The 19771-nt window shown below is 40.3% G+C and overlaps 1 protein-coding gene and 2 long non-coding RNA genes across 7 annotated transcripts in view; 2 read left to right on the forward strand and 1 right to left on the reverse strand.

Moving 5' to 3' along the window:
• LOC139626050 (uncharacterized) overlaps window positions 1–5542 on the forward strand; it is a 32333-nt gene extending 26791 nt beyond the window's left edge. Inside the window, exon 4 of the long non-coding RNA XR_011692089.1 lies at window positions 5405–5542. This is a non-coding gene — a long non-coding RNA (uncharacterized lncRNA). The remainder of the gene's footprint in view (window positions 1–5404) is intronic.
• The window catches only part of pde4ba (phosphodiesterase 4B, cAMP-specific a), a 179138-nt gene that overhangs the window by 15601 nt on the left and 143766 nt on the right, over window positions 1–19771 (reverse strand). For 4 of the 5 annotated variants that reach the window (XM_071486200.1, XM_071486199.1, XM_071486201.1 and 1 more), the window contains one exon: window positions 5427–5539. In XM_071486200.1, coding sequence (XP_071342301.1) covers window positions 5427–5539 — 113 coding nt within the window. Of the gene's footprint in view, window positions 1–488; window positions 891–5426; window positions 5540–19771 lie in introns of those variants that run through there. The other variant, XM_071486203.1, reaches the window with a different exon arrangement.
• Window positions 16607–19771, forward strand: part of LOC139626051 (uncharacterized) — a 28398-nt gene continuing 25233 nt past the window's right edge. The window contains exon 1 of the long non-coding RNA XR_011692091.1: window positions 16607–17953. This is a non-coding gene — a long non-coding RNA (uncharacterized lncRNA). The remainder of the gene's footprint in view (window positions 17954–19771) is intronic.

Consider the following 19771-nt stretch of genomic DNA (forward strand, 5'->3'; position numbering starts at 1 on the left):
TCTCCTCTCTAAAATGTTGCATGTGTTTTTAGCTTCAACACATCTAAACTCATGCATGAACCTCTGAAAAGATATGTATGAACGTATAAATAGAAAATTAACATTAAAAACATACATTCTGATAATATACAGCTACAGTAACTAAACATCGTGTGCTTTAAATATGCAGTAAACCCTAAAGCATACATTCAGCATCCGCTTCAGTGAAATGTATTTAAACTCCTCTTAGAGAACATTAAACACCAAAGGCAGAAACGACAAAAAGCATCTACTGAAACTTCGTTTAAAAAGGCTATAACTACAGCATGTGAAATTCACACTCATCAAGTCACAGAAGTTCAGCACTCAAAATCCACACCAGAGAGATAATCCCACAGTCCATAAAGACACAAAGAAATGTCGAGAAAGTAAATGTTTAGAAATATCTAAATGTAACTGACTACAAACTCAAACTATATTTAAAAAAGAAAAATCCCTAGAAAACTCACCTTTCTCCAACCATTTAGCTTCCCTAGTTTCCTCTCTTTCTTGTCAAAGCAGCAGGCTCCCATGTTTCTGTGTATAGAGTGAAGAGCAGTGTGGGGCTGTCGTCCGTTAAAGTGTCTGTCTCAGTCTGACTACAGCATGAGTAAAAGGACCAAAGCCTTGGCTCTCTGACGCTGGGAAACGCCACAGCTCTAGTGACTCACTTTGAGCTGCGAGGTCTGACTAGGCTTTACCTCACACCCTGTGTATGTGGAGCAATGACTGAGAGTGTGTGTGTGTGTGCGCGCGGGAGAGAGACCTCTGCTTCATGCACACTCCCTCATGGGGGTAGTCCCGCCTCTAGTCTCTTGCTCTTCTTCTTACTCCTGCAGCTGGAAGTCACAGCTCTGAGGTTTACACTGTCAATATCACACCGATCATTCTAATGACAAGAATGCTTCCTGTTTGAATGAACATAGTGGATTTCCTTGAACATCAGTTACAAAAGGTTCCTCGTAGTTAAAATAAATTCAGGTGAAAGTTGAATGGGCAAAGGCAGAGGAGTATTCTTCCTTTCAAGAGTCCTTGAGTTTGAGTGCTGTGGTAGAATATATATGATTGAAACTAAAAATCACTAAGCTGCTTTTTAGTAAATACACTGTGTCTGTATTTCCCTCAATATACAGAGGACTCTGCAGCTAATAAACTGCACAATTCCTAACACTGGTCACTGCAAAAAATTAGACATTAGACAATAAAAATGTACCAACAGGCACTTGGGTCTTTCTGTTCTGTTTTTCTGTCTTTCTGTTCTGTTTACACAACAGTTAGGATAGGATATTGTAAAAGAAATGCTTTTTCTGTTTTTAGATAAAACGATTAATTGTAAATAATATAATAGTTAGTTGCAGCCCCAAATGTCTTGGATGACCAGTAGTCCAAAACCTATGTTCAATTAAAAGTAGGGAAAGCAGAGAAAAGCAGCAAATCCTCACATTTTAGAAGCTGATGTACCTGAAACAAGCAAACTAAATGTTTCAACTCTACTAATCATTTATTGTTAACATAATTATTTAACCTGTTGATGATTCTTTTCCATTAATCAATTAATCCTCTAGTCTATAATATGAAAATAGTTGCTTGTTCTGTCTACTGAACAGTCCAGAACTCAAAGAGTATTTATAAAGATGTAAGGCAAAGAAAAGCGGAAAATCTTCATAATTGGTAAACTGGTAAATGACTTAAACAATTATCAAACTGTTTGTCAATGATCTAATTATTTACTTGATGTATTAAGTTTCAAATGACAGAAGATCTACAATTTTGACACAGAAGATTATTCCAACTCATAACATGCCTTGACCCGTCTACATCAGCTACACATAACAGAGAGGACAGTCATGTACTCTACGTCCTCAGCAGCCACAGCCCCCTGCATTTCACCTTGAAGGTACAGCAGCAGCCTCTCGCATTTCACCTCCCTCATACTCATGTTTCATACTCTGCCACAGCTTGAATAACAGTTTTTCCATCCTAAATACACCAGGTAGTCAGGTCCCTTGTTAGCTGATTGGCACGTTGTTGTTAATGAAACCAGGTCGAAGGTAATGGCCCACATGACAAAGGGGCAGCAGTTGTGTAATGTTTTAGTTTACGGTGAAAACAATGCGGTGAGTACAACAGCTTATATGACAATGGGATTAGCCCACTGTCAGTATGGATGCACAGCCACATGCACGCACTAACTGCATTATCAAACTCCTTATCAGTAGCTTACGCACAGATGGTTATGTGCCAGGACACACTCACCCACCTGCCAAAGTCACATTAATGAGCGAGGGTCATAATTCACAATTCACACATTGTGACATGTGATATGCTGCTGTCGCTCAGTCACATTCAGTGCTCCTGTTCACACCTCGCTAATACTCACGTTTGACTGAATTTTTAAAGAAAAAAAAATCTGAATTTAAATACACGTAAAGCTTAGCTAAGAGAAAATTGTACAACCCCCCCACAATAATGCATCACAGCGAACCTAATATGAAACAAACTATTAAAAAAATGTAGTATTGATTTGTCCCACGTTGATCTGCTGAAGTGAAACTACTGTCAGCTTTTCATTCTGTCATTGTTTTACAGTCTGATTACCTTAGCAGGTGTAGTGTTCGGTCAAAAACAGTATTTTCTGGAAAAAGGCAGGCTAAAACTGTCCCTTCATTATTTCAAAGTAGGGATATTTTGGAATTTCTCAAAGCAGGAGCCTCCTGAAATCAATCATCACCTGCAGATAACTTTTGGCTCAATCCTGCCAGTTTTTCTGTGATTGTGTAAGAGCTGAAATTACTCTGTCTCGAGTTAGATAAGAGTTATTTGTCCTGTAAGTTCACAGAAGAGGGTGGATAGGAACCAGCAGCTTTACCACATTCATGACATTGTGACATTTTATTCTTTTAGGAAAATCCTAGTTTCATACTGTTGTAATGGACACATTGACATATTGCGTCGTCTATTTACTCTCTGTCTCTTCTGTGTCGTTCTGTTGTCCTAAAGCCTTCTGTCCATGTCTAAAAGTCTGTTTGTTTCAATGGGTAACAGTATTTATTCTGTGATTCAGTCATCCTAATACGTCTTAACTGAAGCCAGTCCAGCTGACTGTCACTGTTGGGTCTGTGTCCAGATGACGACAGCAATGGGATAAATAAACACAACCATTAACCATCCATACGGGTATGATAGGATGTCTATTGTCGTCTGGAGAGAGAGCAGGGGATCAGGAAGGAGACAGGAAGAGAGAGTCACTCTGCCCAGGGGTCTGCATGGATCTCACACACACAGACACACACACACACACACACACATATACACACACAAAAAAAATGTTCTCTCTCTTCCTCTCTAGTTTATTGTGTTTGACCCACTGCAGGATCCCTCGCATCCTGTTGTCCAGTTTTATGAGAAATAACAAGCTTTTCCCCGTTGCTCACTTGACAAACTGTTTTCAGACTTTCTTACACACAGCTGCTACTCAGCCCATACATCGGCCTTATGAGGTTTCACTACCATAAGCAAAGCATACAAACAGTTTCCTGTTGAATGTTTTGAGTCAACAAAAGTAGCTGAAATGTGTAACTTGTGCTACAGCAGTGTAAGGACAAATTTAAATTATTTTAAATATACAACAAAGATAGCCGAGCAGTAAACATCAGTCCATGGAGCTGCAAACCACCACTCAATCTTGCTGCCAATTTTCCGCCAGTGGTCACTCATGGAATTGCAACAAAAAAAATCACCATTATAAGTTCGTAAAACTTTCCCAGTGCCCAGAAAAGTGAGTTTTAATCCAAGTGACTGAGCGCCATCTTTGAGTCCAATATCTAGCTCCTAAAATTGCTCTCCCAGCACGGGAGCTGAAAAGGTTTTCTGGTTTTCTGTCTTCCAGATTGGCCACTGAGCCCAAAGACTTGACACTGGTATGATGTTGTGCACTTGGAGTTGCTTTTCTAGGCGCTGGGAAAGTTTTACAGATGAAAAAGCTTCATGGGTTTAACATTCATAATACAGCTGGAGGTGTCCTTTCAACAGTCTAACAGATACCTCTTTTATAATTGTGGTCTATGGGGATATGCTTTTTTTGGCTGCAGGGTATTTTGTCATTGCAGTGGCGCGAGTGGCCCCTGGGACAAATAGGCAGCAAGGCTGAGTGGTCACATCATATCCAGCTTTCCTAACACAGCCATGGGTATAGTCCATGAATGCATTTGTCCCAGTGGCAAAAACGGGTACTGCAATAAAAATACAGACAATACAGCAGCCCAGAAGTATTTTTCTCCATTGTAGAGCCAGGAAGCACTGTTTTGATGTGCATGATATCACCTCAATGGTCTATTGGCTGTGAGGGGAAAAGCAAAACCAAGGAGAGACAGAACTTTTTTGGTTCATGCACTGGATGAGCAACTTTCACTGGCATGAAAGGACTTGCACAATGTAAAGCTTCAACACAGTGGGTAGAAGGCTGATGTAGAGATGGTGTGTCACAGGATCTACAACTCTTAATAAAGTCACCCCTCTTCTCTGTCATGTTCAACTTCCTGGTTCGATATAAAGAACTGAAGCTGAACTTTTCTGCACATGTCACACAATCAACACAAAAGTTTGAAAAAAGTTGTACATGTACAGGTAAGGAGTTGCAGTACAAGACTGCAGAATCAACCAAAACCCTTTTAAGACAAAGCTAACTATTGCTCAGCTCTAGACTCTGTCACAACATTGAAACCAGTGACTGGCTTTGATGTTGTGGCTGATAGATGTATAAAGAACCAGGAACCTTGGTGCACATCACACACACTCAATGACGCAGTAGAAACCAGTGGACAGTGAAAGGTTGTTTGACAGGACAGATGAAAAGCCACAGCAGGCCAAGAGACAAAACACACACTTCCTTTTGCCAGAGCAACTCTGCACAAAGAGAAACAAAAAAACTGCAGAAACAATGGCGCTTCATGTTGGTTTAGGCAGAAATCAGCTGATGAGTAACATCCACTGATATTCATACAAACGTACACACAACCTTTATAAGGAATGAGCACTCATGCACACACTGCTTAAGGCTCCACACCACTCTACCAACATAGACTCCCCCTTCTTACTGTACATGTTCAGACTTATCATACTGTTGACTTTGCTTGGGTCATACCAAGTTCAGCTGAGGTATCTCTGGATTCTGTATACTGGCATTCGTGTGTTTATTATGCTGGGGGATTAGTTCTCCAAGCAGCTGCTCTGATTCTTTGACAGCTCCCTCAAAGAGCAGAACCTTTTCGGTATAAATACTTGCACAAAAAAAAAAAAAAAAGGTCAACTGCTTGACAAAAGTTTCTCTGACTGAAATAAAGTAAAGGCAACATCAGGCTTGCACTCGTTAATTTTTTCCACATAGTCAAAGATGCTGCCTGTCCTACCTTGTTGGAAGCCATGTCGCTGACAGAGCGGTAGGTCTGGATGGTCTCCAGCTGGTCCAGACACCAGTCCAACTCCTCCATCGTCTCCATGGCCAGCTTCTGGTACGCCTCATCTGTCAACAAGCAGCCGGCACACAGAGACACACAGTCAGAACAGACGGTGCACATGGAGCCTGAGCGCTGCCCAGCCACTCCCAGGCAACATCCACCCACGGGTCCCATTCGGGGCGCCTGCTGCTGCTGCTGCTGCTGCTGCTGCTGCTGAGGAGGGGGAATGGCTAGAGGTGGCACCCGGCTGCAGCGCTCCTTCATCATGAGGAGGTGTATCTGTGGCGAGCTGATGAGACTCGCAGCTGTCAGCAGAGTAGAGCAGAGCGAAGGGAAGCTGGGACCTGTGCTCCCTCTGTCACACACTCAACTTTTCTCTCTGTGCATGTGCATATGTGTGTGTGTATGTGTGTGTGTGTATGTGAGAGACCCCACCACCCCACCCCACCCAATGTGAGGCCGTCAGCTGATTTACATAAAATCACCACCTCCTCTTTCCCTCGGAGCAGGAAACCAGATACCCCCCACACAGGCACACTTTACCCCACCTCACAGGAAGCAAACAGACACCTCTCAGTCTAAACACACACACATAAACACACATTCTATCACATCAAACCAAACCTTTGTATTACTTATCACTTAAATTTCTGGTTTCTGCCACACGTACGTGCAAACCCATACATGCACAAATAACACTGATTATGTGACATTATTTAATCAGTGTAATCACATCTTTTTGTTGACAATACACAGATGAGAGCATTCAACAAGTAGTGTTACTGTTTGTTTGAAGGCTCACACACAAACTTGGTAGTGGGCCTATCTGTCTCTGGTGGGCCCCCACATGACAGAGATGCAGGATGCTTTATTAAGTCTGCACTTAGCTGAGAACTTTCATTCCTTATTTTGGTCCAGGGCGAAAATGATAGCAACTACAGTAAAGATGTGTGTGGTGGTTGTTTTGCAATATGTACGTAATAGGCTGAAGGCCTAACCACAGACAGCACAGACACAAATGTAGCACATAGGCATAATTACAGGAACTGACTTTGATATCACTTTTACCAGAACTGAAAAATATTCCCGTAACATTTAGCAACTGCCAGGTTACGTATGTTATTGTATGATTACCTTTTGTGCTGCTCTTTGTTGTATTGGCTCATTTTCTGTCTTTCTGTCTGTCTGTTTAACTCATACGTACTGTAAGTTTATTATCATACACTTACCAGCTGTAGCACACTCAGTAACGATTACTGATTAATTTCATTATTACTTATTCTGACAATTATTTTCTCAATCTGTACATCCTTTTGTCAATAAAATGTAAGAAAAGTGAAAAATTCCCATCACAATTTCTGAGTGTCCAGGGTTAAATATTTTCTTTTATCCAACCAAGAGTCCAAAATCCAAAAATACTCAGTTTAGTATCATGTCAGACAAAAAAATCTTCATGTTGTTTGGCAAGAAAAAAACTTTCTGTAACGGAAATGAATTGTTCTTTTGCTCCTTAGCATATTAAATGTTATTTTGTAACTTTTTGTGTTGCACCTGTCATTCAGAAAATTTAGCATAAAGTGATTGTAGTGCAACAAAAGTAAAGTAAAACTTCAAGTGAGTGTAAAACAGTCTTTGGTGCCTCACAAAATCTAGGTCAGCACTTAGAATGTAAATAAAGATGGATTCCAATAAGAGACTGGGGTAAACAAACATCTACAAAGTGTCTAATATCCGTAAGAAACATGATTCACTATTTTACTTTCCACTAGTCTAAACCTCTTATGTTACAATAAGCATGATTATCTATTTGGTGAGGGACTTTTCCCTTAAAATGTAAATGACTGTTTACACTGCAGAGTGCTGATGACCAGATACAAAGAAAAACAAGACAGGGAGTGTGTTGTAACCACTACTGAAATATTCTTGCATGAACTAAGAGCCAGTATTCCAACCCTGTTCCTGTGGTTTGACTGTGGTTTTCAGACAACTACAACTGTGCGTCAAGGTTGGAGTGACTCCGTGTTGGAAAGCGGAGGGGGTGCGCAATGAGGTGGCTGGTGGGGTTGGACTAACATGCACAGTCACACACATACATGCATACATGCACACGTCTGCTGCCCTTGCATTGTGTATATCCCTGGTCTCCTAGCTGCAGAGCACAACATGGCAGCAGGGTGTGCACTGCGGCGACCTTAGCGCGGCCACGTAGAATGTGTCCCCTGCTCTGATCTCCTCGCCATCAAAGACACGAGCCTGTTTGCTCTCCCAAACATGAGAGGCACCTGGCGCTCTGCCCACAGCCTGCCCTCACTCTGATGAGGGGAGTGAGAGAAAGAGAGGGAGTGTGTGTCTGTTTAGTTTAACTCCACCAGCGTCTGATGTTGAAACGGCTTGCACTTATTTGAGATTTTTCTTTCCAGTATTCCCAACACTTTTGAGGTGGTTTGTATTTTTGAAGAGCATAGAAAAGCCCTTGTCCCTGTAACAGTTTTCTCATTTGAACTTTTAAACTCTGCTTAGACTGAGAGAAAGATAGTAGCGATTTTAGGCTATGGATAAGTTTCTAGCCTTACTTTGTTAACCTAGGTATTATCTTTGGTCTGTGCCATAATAGAAAAAAACAACACTTGGGAACTGGTGGTTATGTGGATAGTGAGGTAAAATAATATGTACAAAGAAAGCATTTCAGTAAGAACCGTTCAATCACAAAGCCTGCTTACAGTGAGCGGAAGCTGAAGATTAAGCTTTGTAAGAGCCGGATAACACATTCAGCAGTGAGTCAGTTCATGTTTGGATTCTTGAGCAAAGTTCGAAGATTTCAGCAGCAACAGCAGGTTTTTCTTGACTCTTTGCAGCAGTTAAAGGTGCTCTGTGGAGCTTTTGACCCCTAGTAGCATCATAGAGCAGTTTTGTGATGAATGGACTTTTTCCCTGTTTCTCTTTTGTCTCACGCAGAATGCACATGCACAGAGGTTATGTGATAACCTGCGTGTCACATTATTCCACTGATCTACAGGTGTCGGTGATGTACTGTGAAATGCAGCAATGCACCAATAAAGGCAGCGAAGACTGCAAACTAGTAAATGTGCAGGATTCAAACTTAGGAGAAAAAGCTCTGATTTACATGTGTCTGGCTCTTTGCCATAGCAACAGTCACAACCTGTGATAGGTATTGTAGTCTTTAGAACCATCCGCCATACCAAACTGACTTCTCAGAAAATAATTCTCATATTTTTACAAAGCTGAACTGGGTTAGATTTTAGGTCAGAGCAGTGCAGATGTGATCAACAAAGGTCAGAACTAGTGGTATTGCAGCTTTATGTGTTTATTTGTGTTTATTTGTGTGTATGTGTGTGTGTGTGGTAAAGAGGCTGTATCAGGGGAAAACTGAATTGCTTGGTTGATGGTTTAAGCTCTTAAACCATCTCTTTTCTTTTCATGACTTTGATTTCAAAACACACAAAAATGGGTACAGAGCTTTAAAATCTGGTTTAGTGAGTCAGGACCTAAAACTGGTCACGAGGCCATCTACTTGCGGGTCCCCACATACTAAATCCCATCTCTAGGTAGGTGCCAGAGCCACTTAACTATAACGCTTGTATAACAGTTTTACTCTGATCCCTGCCCCGCTGGCAAGCAGAGCCAGTTCCACCAGTGTTTACTCCAGTGCTGGACCCAGTTTACCACCAGTCGAATAAAAAACAAAGATTTATGTGGTAAGCAAAGAAGCACTAGATGTTGACTTGGTTATTTCTCAATATATTCAAATCTAACGCCAGTGCTGGTCTTCAACCAGTCAACCTGTGAAAGTCATTTAAGATTAAACGGTTGGTTTATCATATTTGTCAACAATATGCGGAAGTAAAATCTTAATTGACCACTCATTCAGTCATGAGTTTCTCTTATGATATTGTTTGTATTATTTGAAGTGAATGTGCTCTTGTATATGTTGAAGAAACCCAACGTTGTCCTGAGAGCTGTCAAGAGCTCTGCCTGGTTTGAGTCTACATGTAACTTTAGGGTTCTTGTGTCTTAGGACATATAGGTAAGTAGTAGACATGTATAAGTTTAACTCTTGGTTGTAAACTTTGTTCATTTCTTTGTTCCTTGTTCTTGTTCTATAAAAAGTTTAGCCTGACTCTGTATTGTCGGGAACTTTGTGTGAGCCTTTTCCCCTTTTGGTCAATAATAAACTTTGCATTAATATTTGGGTCGATCAGTGTCTGTGCTTTCCTTTCTGCGACTGTGTCCAGTGTTTCAGCACCACATACCTAAGTCAATAAAAGATATGAACTGGCTCCTCTGTTCCTCCTATTACGCAGAACAGGTAACGAAAGTGGATCTGTTCTGTTCATTCAACAATGAAACACTAAGAGCAAAAGGTAACAGGTCAGTCAGTTTGTTCCGAGAATAAAATAATTGGCAAATACCAGCAAAGCTAAAGGGAAATACTTGATATAGACGAGTTGTACTATTTATTGAAACAATAGAAATGCCTGGAAAGATTGACAGAAACTAAGAAATTACACTTATATCCTTATATTCCAGAAGGTTTTTTTTACTTTTACTGCACATAAAAAAGGTATTCCGAAATTCTATTGACAAACTAAACAAGTACAAGCTTTCGTATTTTCACTTGTTTAAAGAGAAGAGGCATGTTGCATACCACTTACTAAATCAATTACTGTAGCTACAGCAGCTTGCACTGTGTACTATCATGATCTCATATGGACCACAGGAAACAGCATTCAAAAGCCAAACATCTACTACCACACATGCACGCCTGCACACACACACACACACACACACACACACACACACATACAGTACACTAACACCACGATGTAAGAGGGGATTTCCACCGCCTCCACCCGGGCACAAGGACCTTTCTGATCAGCGCTCAGACCTACAGTGGTCTGACACTGATGATACACATTACAATCCACACACACACACACACACACACAAACAAAGAGCCAACGGGCTGCAGAGGCAGGGAGGATTAGGAGGGATATGAGGTCAGCTCCCTCTGTCTTTCAGTTCAATATTCAGTTCTGTTCAGTTCAGTTCAGTTCAGTAAGCTTCACCGGCATACAAAGATACAGTGTTTCCTACAATGGCAAAGATAGCGCTTCCAGACCAAACAGCAGAACAGACACATTGTGAGCACGCCAGGGAAACCTGTTGACTGAAGACCTTCAGTAATCAAGGTTTACAAATGAAAAATGTGTGGACTGGTCGGTAAACTCAAATGTATCAGCACAGTCACAACATTAAATATGAGAAAATGCAGGTTAAGGACAAGGGTGGATAGAATGTCAGGAACACATAAAACTACAGGGAATGAGATAAAAAAATACAGTAAATCAACAATGAGCAGTCCAGTCCAAATGTCGTGATATATGACATCGTCACAAGCCTATGATTCAGTGTTTTTCCGTCTCCTTTTGTCTCTCCGTTCAAGTCAAAGTAGCATGTATCTTTCTGTTTCTGTTCAGGTGCATTTAGACTTTAATGGTATCACACAAATTGTCATTCACATCTGTAGCCCATAAAAATTTTGGGTGGTTTACAATGGCATGTACAGGCTTTCAATAAAAAAAGGCTCAAAAACACGTTGGGATAAAACCTCTTTACAAGTTAACAGACCATAATAGTTTTATTCCTTACATTGTTTGCTGTATCTGTGTGTATAGACAATGAAAAAATTTTTTTTTAACCTTTAACTATATTTCTGTTATCGTACAACTACTACTAATACCATACTTTTTATGCTATAATACTGTTCTATAATAAGATTAAAGATTAACTAAAGACTTGTAATTTTTTGTGGGCGCTTGTGTCATTTTTCTTGTATTTTGTAGTGGAATAAAAGTTACAATTCATTTATTCATTTCTCCTCTCAAAAATCTGTCGATTTATTGGAAGAGGATTTTATAGACAACAACTTCTTTTCAGCAGGTGCACACACACCCGTAGCTTTATACATATACGGCACGAGGCAACTGGTGCTTTCAGGTTGTTTAAGGACAAGTGAGCCCGCAGGACATCAGAGCAGAGGAGCTGACGATGTGTATGTTTGACTGTGAGTGTGTGTGCGTGAGTGAGTGAGACAGCTGCATCTGTCATCCTCTCATGGGGATAGAGTCAGTTTCCTGCCTGTGATGTGATGGTAGATGCAACAGAGCAGGAGGGCTGCAGTGTATTATCAGCAGCCAAAATCTATATGGCAGCGTGGTAGTTAAATCATCGGCGGAGATGACCCGCAAGCACCGACACAGACACAAACACACACACGCACACACAGGTCAGCAGTGGACAATGTCTCTTTTTCCTCTAGTACTAATTTATGCTTTCAATTTATTGGCATAGCATTCATCATTTTAACATCCAGGATTTAAAGGGTGCTGTGCCACATTTCCAGCGAACCAGCGTAAACAGACCACACACACATAAAGAGAAACCAAACTTTGACGTGGGCTGAATGGCAGCAGTGCCAGGTTCCTGAATGAGAGAGAGGGGGGGGGGGGGGGAGCTTTTCTCTAGCGGCATCTCCTGCTTTACAAGAAACAGAGATGAGTTGATCAGAAACCCTCTGTGCTGTTACACAACGCTTCCCAACAAAGAGCAGAGATGATGTGGGGAGCCAGTGGGCTGCTCTGGTGCTTCACTTCCACTTCTCACAAGCTGAATTATGACTTCACATGCACAACGTTGCAAAATCAATCACTTGCAGTCATTATGAATAGAGGGAAGAGGGGTTTTGGTGGAGTTTGTGGTTTTACGAGGATGTTATGTGGTGCTGTGGAGTTTGTTGATTGAAACATTTCTGTATGGCAGGTTCTGAGAAGTAATAAAATTACATCATGAGTCTGTGTTCTGTTAAAGATCATTAATCCGATTTACACGGAGGCAGAACACAAATAATGTCTCAATAGATGGTATCAGGGTTTTGTTACCCCGCGGTTGTGAATTATAAACAGAAGGGAAAGACATAATGAGTGGACATTCTGTTACAATGGAGGATTTACATATCATTCAGCACTTATGAATCTGCAGCAGAGCTATTAGGGGTGAATTTATTGCTCCGGGAACCAGTGTCTGTAAAACATACTGGTCTCTTTTTCATGTGGTGACCCCTCCAGAAGCAGCACTGTGACACACTGGATGCTAACTGGAATTCTGTTGTGTTTTTTATGTGGTAATGAGGCCGAAGCAGAACTGCTTCGAGTACATGTTTTTTATGCTTGTTGTGTCAGAACTACAAGTTTGCACATCTGTCCCTATTGCACACGCGAGATAAAAGCTTTCATGTTTCTGCTCCAGCCACTTTAAACAGTTTGCAGGAGGAACTTAAATGAAGCAAGCTGATATCTAAATTGGGACTACTGGAAACTCTGAGGCAAATACAAAAATTTGTCACATTCTCATACAGTACAATATGTGCAGTTAAATACAGAGTGGCATGTGATGGAGGGGGTTCAATAAAGACTAAAAATTTGAAGGTTAAAAATAATAAATATAAAGTAAAATCACATATATATATATATATATATATATATATATATATATAAGTAATGTAATAAGATGCTACATTTAATATAAATTTTGTTCACTCTTTTAGCATTTATAGTGATGCTGTAAATTTCACAGATTTTGGCCTGGTCTCCTGATCTGGTTATGATCTGGTATCTGGTTCAAGGAATATTCAAAGGAATCCTTTTGGAAAATTTGCATTCTTGCCAAGAGTTAGATAAGAAGAACAAGCCAGGAGGTGATTAGCTTAACTAACGCTCACTCATTAACTTGTTATATCCAAGTTGTTTAAGGAGGACGGTTTAGAGGAGCTCTAGAGTAGTGTCACTCTTCATCTAACTCTCAACAAGAAAGCTAATAAGCAAACTTCCCAGAATATAGAACTATTCCTAAAAATGAAGGTTAAATAAATTTTGAAAATCAAATCTAAAAGTGGAGATGAATTGAAATTGTGATATTTTTATTGGCACACAGAGAGGAATGTTTGCTAGGCTGTTTGCAGGTGAGTCTGCAGCTTTACATTCATGTCACTGCCGGCCTGACTTGTGGCTCTTCTGCTTGCACTTAAACTGAAAAAAAAAAGTTCTGACTCCAAAACATCTTGCAAAATGCTTTGAATGGGTCACATGTAACCACCGTGTGTGTATGTGTGTGCGCATGTGTGTTAGACCCCCTTATGAGTCTTCTTTGCTCTTCTCCCCCTCTCTCCTTGGACACAGTGTTCCCTGTCCTCCCCATTACACACACATAAAAACATTATACACTATAGAACTCAGTGGGAAAGCAGCACGGAAAGCTATAAATCCGAGGAGCATACAAAGACTCCCAAGGGTCTCACAGAAACACCAGACACCTCACGGCATCATTGAAGTAACAGCAGAAAAAAGCTTTCATTGTGTTAATCAAACTGTCTAAATCAAAGTGGGATGAGAAAACTGGAGGCTTTGAGGCTGTGAGAATTTTATTTTAGTTGCTATGTCTTCCTGGTGAGATGATACATATTGTTGTAAGAACACCATATCATTTCATGTGCTCAGTGATTTCAATCCTGCCTGGAGTGAAGGATTGAAATCAAATAGTAATAAATTCTTCCCCAAATAATATTATTAAAATATAAAATAAATTAAAAATATTTTGGAACACTTATTGGTCCTCCATTAATTCAATCTGGACAGAATCTTAATATTTTTAATCTATTAATTTTTGTGCAAAAAGTAGGACTTTGACTGATGACATCTGTATTTTGGCAATAAACAGATTATCTGTTTAGTCAGAAATGTGTGAATTTCTGTCCTAACAATAAGCAAATACCAACAACTGAAAACTAAGCCAGTTATTTTTTTTCATTTCTGCTTGAAAAATAATTTAAGCCATTAATTAAGTTTTGATAGTTAAATTGAACAATTTGATTTCTTTGTAAAATTTCTTGGAAAACTGTGTGTGACTGTGATTCTTTCAAACAACTTCCTGTAAGTTAGCATAGACTGAAATGTCATCCATAATGATGTGTTTAGTTACAGAAGAAACTGAGCCTCTCCATCATCTACTTATTTAGTTTGAAATTGCTTAACTGGACAAAAAACATACCCACTTCTTGTTCCGTTGATGCCTCTTGCACACACACAAAAATGATACACACATGCGAGTTATTCACACATGGGGAGATACAGAGAGATTTACACATGTGGGAGGTGACTGTGAGGAGCGGCTGAGCTCAGAGACACTCTGACATCACAAGGTTCACCGAGACCTGTGGGGTCTGCCTCCGAGTCTTACATACTATATTCTCTCCTATCTGTCTGCCCGTTATGTTTTGGTGTGAAAATCTGAAAAGTTTTGTTTCTCGCTCCCTCTGATAAAACGCTCAGACGTCAGTGAGGCTGTTTGTCTGTCCTATCAGCAAGTCTGCTCAGAGGACCTGTGAGTGTGACATGGTATCGTCCTTGAGGTGCACTCTCCCCCATGCTCTCCATCTGTTTTGGCTCCTTCCTTCTCAAGCTCTCACATATTCTTTTTCTCCCATTTCACTCCCTCTCGCTCTATTACTCTCAAGCTTCTATACCCTCAAACGTGTACACACACAAACATGTAACACACAAACACACAGCAACAGACCAGGCTTTGTCTATGTTACCTGAGGTGAACTCCCTCATTGGGAGCAACAGTACTGACTGGACTGAATAGGCCTCGTTGTCACGCTGACTGGCATTTGCCCCTCGGGTTGATAAGCATGGATCAGAGGAGCCACAAACCCCAGTTAGCCAAACTTCTGTCATTGTTGATGCTGCTTTTTCTTTAGTTTTCAAAGCAGAGTCTAGAGTTACTGTTACAGAGGATTTCTGTCTGTGCAGCGGCAGATCTGATGTCAGGGACGATGAGAGATTTCTACAATCATCAGGAAAACTTTTTGCATGATCAGAATGGGCCAGCATGCAGCTGCTGCTGCTGGATCCAGCTCAGCTTCTATGAAGTCAGAGGAAAAAGATTGATCACAGACTGAATCAAACTTTTAATTTAAAACATAGTGATTTATGTGACTTTCTAACTTTCCTGCATATACATTTTAGGCATTTAGCCCCATGTGCTGCTCCTTCCAAGGTGACCATAATGGTTGGTTTACCCAAACTATCAAAAGAAAAGTGGTATCAAGCCATGAAGATACATTTGGTTTTCATTTAGTTAAGTTTAGCCATTTCTTAGATTTCTGAAGCCTCTCCAATGCAACAGATGTAAATGTAATTCAGTTTGCAGTGGTCACACTGTCAACTGCCCTTTACTAAAGAAACAGTCTTTATTATTATCTTGGGATTATCTTGAGTAAGAAATGTAATGTTGCTGTTAATTTATTTACATTGATGTTTTTAATGCTTTGAGTTCCTTTCACCTCCATTGTAATGAAGTGCTGCAACTAATCTCAGAGAAGGATATCTGTAAATCTTGGCAAATAAAGCCAAAACTATCTGCAGAGTTAGGTACCACTAGAGGTAAGTGAGAAAATGTGTTCACCATGTTTAGTCATGTGGGTGAACTGAACCTTTACATGTAAGGTGCGTGAATAGAAATGTTGGGAAGTATGCTTATTTGTTTTCATGCTAAGTTAGACAAAAGATCGATACCACTCTCATATTTGTACAAAGCTACAGTGCATCCAGCAGCCGGTTAGCTTAGCATAAAGACTAGAGACAGGCAGAATGAAGTACATAAAAAGAAAAGATAAAACATGTTGATCAGTGAACTAAAAAGGTGCTAATAGGTGGATTTTGTTACTCTCAGACAGACTAGTTGTTTCCTGTTCACCTGTTTCCAGTCTTCATGCTAAGCTAAGCTAACCAGCTGCTGGCTGTAGCTTCATATTCATTGTATAGATGTGAGAATGATATCATTCTTCTCATCTAACACTCAGCAATGAAGCAAACAAGAATGTTTCCAAAAATGTCTAACTGTTTATTTACATTTACATTTGCTCATTTGGCAGATGCTTTTATCCAAAGCAACTTACAAGTGAAGGACAATAGTAAAGCTACAGTGCAGCGGGAAACTTTCGTGTAAGTTTTAGGTACTACGTCTATTTAATAAGTGCTGGGAGATGTATAAGGAAGTGCATCAGAAAGTGCTAGTCAGGTTTTTAGGAAAGGATGTATTCTCGGAAGAGATGAGTTTTCAAGAGATTCTTGAAAAGCGAGATAGAACTTCGTAGCTCGTTCCACCATCAGGGAACCACAGATGAGAACAATCTTGAATGAGATTGCCTTGTGTGCAGGGATGACAATGCCAGACGACATTCCTTGGAGGAACGCAATGGCGGAGAAGGAGCATAAGGCTGGATGATTGAGTTCAAGTAGATGGGTGCAGACCCAGAAGTCACTCTGAAAGCAAGTGTTAGTGACTTGAATTTGATTCGCGGGGTCAAGGGTAGCCAGTGTAGGTTGATGAGTAGTGGAGTGACATGCTCTTTAAAAAGCAAGACCTACAAACAACCAGAGGGTTAAAGGATATTTAGAGTGGATACATGGGATATGATTTTGCAGTAATATGGTGACACAAGAGGCTTCATTAGAAGATGAGTTCTTAGTTTATCAGAGGAAGTAAACTGGACCTGCAATGACCTGTATGAATAATGTAATTTTTGGAATTTGAGTGCTGGTTTGTGAGATAGAACAAAAGCTTTATTCTCATGCATTCACGCCACAAGACAGCCCCTTAGAAACACAGAACAGTTTTAATGTTTTGCACAAGGAACTATTAATGAGGAGGGGCTTTCTGTGATCAAACTAGGTCCCTAATGTATATAGAGATTTGTCAATCTTCGCGGTAATACCATTACATTTTCTGTTAATTTGAAAGAAATTTGAGTTAAGCACACATGGTCCACATGGTGTTGTTATAAATGAGACAAATCCTCTTTAAAGCTGTTAAGTGCTGTTCTACTTCAGTTATTTTACACCCAGAAAATATGGAAGGTGTGGCAGCTCCCATGAGCCTTCTAAACCAGGGTCCAGATCACTTTTACATGTCTTATTTCAAATAATGAGGAAGTAAACAACCTCAGTGGGCTGATGTGTAACTAGACAGGCCCGGTTCATGTGTCATGCCTCTTCTGTTTTTTGGCTTTGATGTCTGAATAACATTACATCCAGGCCAAGCAAGAAATCATTTTGGTCCCAACGCTTTTCCAGCTGTCGTTGAACTGTTGTCAAGAAAAACATGACTGTCTTATTAACATTATCTTGACCATATTTAGTGTGCAGGCCTTGATACGTTGCCACGCCAGACGAGTCCAGGTTGGGATGGAGCAGACTTGATGAGCGGGGTGAGGAAAGTCACCAGAGGGGTTCTATGATGAAGGGGTTTGCGTGCAATGAAGGATCAGTGTCTTCAGTCACATATGAAGACCAGCTGAGACAAACCTCAGATGACCTCAAACGAGGGCCTCCTTATGACGGGTAAGCATGGTTTGTGTGTGTGTGTGTGTGTGTGTGTGTGTGTGTGTGTGTCAGTCTGAGTCAGATTATTTGCATACATGTGTGTATGTTTATGTGTGCAGCCCAGACCACATGCAAAAATCAAATTGAGCCAATGAAGACTATTGGCACTGGTGAGCATGCAGAACAAGATTGATTGTGTTTGTCCATATTGGCTAAATGAAACTTCCTGATTGAATCAAGATTAAATACAAGTCCCCCCAAGTAACAACTAAATAGGCATGTGGCATTCATGGCCTAACAGCAGTTTCAGTAAAAACAAAGATGGATCTGGATCTGGATCCTAACTCTGCCAAAAAATCTGCCACGTTTCCACAGAGTAATGATAACCAAACCATGATTGGGCTGTTTTGTTTCCTGTTGATAATAAACAGGAGGATTTTAATTGAAGTGGGCTATTTCATCGTTGATGAAAAAGCTGCTTTCTGTCCTGCTCCACAAAGAGGGCACGGTTGTATTGGTGGTGGTGGTGGTGTTTTTTGGCAGAGGGAGTTCAAATGCTTCCCAAATACCCAAACAAAAGGGCCTGTCTGTGAAGCAGAGAGCATTTGAATCCATCTGTGCTGAGCTGAACAGGCCTTCTGGCAAGGGAATACTTCAGGGGAAGGGCAGCAGTCTACTTTATGACTGTGCTGACGTCAATGGCATAATTCAAATACTTGCAGAGTGCATGCTTCCAGCTTTCTGAACCTGCTCTTGCTCTGTGGCAGGCCGCAGCTAAAACCCGGCATGGAATTGGATAGCATTAAAATAAAAGTCAAAAAACAACAACTGGAGTGGAGTGATGTCAAGCTGAAATAGCACAAAACCAGATGTTATTCATTTACTTGGCCTTCAATTGAGACAAAGCCGAGTGACAGATTGACATATCTTTGGAAATTTTCTGTATATTTACTCACAGAGAGTGAAATATTACTTTGGTGCAGACCTTTGAAACATTAACTGGTTCAAGGGAAAATAGGTCCCTTTAGCAAGAAGTGTAAACGTGTTTATAGTTTATACATGTGAAAAGGGAAGAAGGATACCAAACTGAAATCAGTTAAACCTCTTTCTACGAAGAGCCATTCTCTTTTCCTGAAAAGGGGAAGTGACTGAGTTTGTGTGAAGTGGTTTATGTGTTGTGGCATTTAAGTATATATGCTTATCAATCGTGTGCCTACAAACTAAAACACACAAGCAATAAGTTTGTATTTTTTAAATCTTTTTTTGGGCATTTTTGCCTTTATCAGATAGGATAGTACAGAGTGACTGGAACGTGGCAGGGAGAGGGGGAATGACATGCAGGAAAGAGTCGGGCCTGTTGGGAGTCAAACCGGCAACTCGACTGCTAAGAGCATCAGCTCATGAGTTACGTGCCCTATCCACTCAGCTATCGGGTCGCCCCACACAAGCAACAAGTTTGATAACTGAACAACCATTCAATAACCCAAATAACAATTTTCAAGCAAAAATAAGAATCTGCAATGTTGAGACATAACCATTTTGATATTTTTTTCCCCTCTTTTTTAATATTGTATTACCAATATCTTTAGCTTTTACACTCTTGAGCGAAACATGAGAAATATAGACCCTGCACATTCTTATGAGCATTTTCCCCTTTTTTTTTTGTTGATGAGGTAATTACTTGATTACCCAGAAAACAATTGGTAGATTAATTGATTAATTTAGAAAAACAGGGTCAAGATGAACAAAGAAGCAAAAACTTAAACTACCTATACATAATTACAAAATACAACTACAATAAGATAAAGAATCTAGAATCCCAATCTCAAACTTACT

Source organism: Trachinotus anak, unplaced genomic scaffold (assembly GCF_046630095.1).
Source record: "Trachinotus anak isolate AG129_WGS33_773 ecotype Australia unplaced genomic scaffold, CSIRO_AGI_Tana_v1 ptg000010l, whole genome shotgun sequence".
NCBI lineage: Eukaryota > Metazoa > Chordata > Actinopteri > Carangiformes > Carangidae > Trachinotus > Trachinotus anak.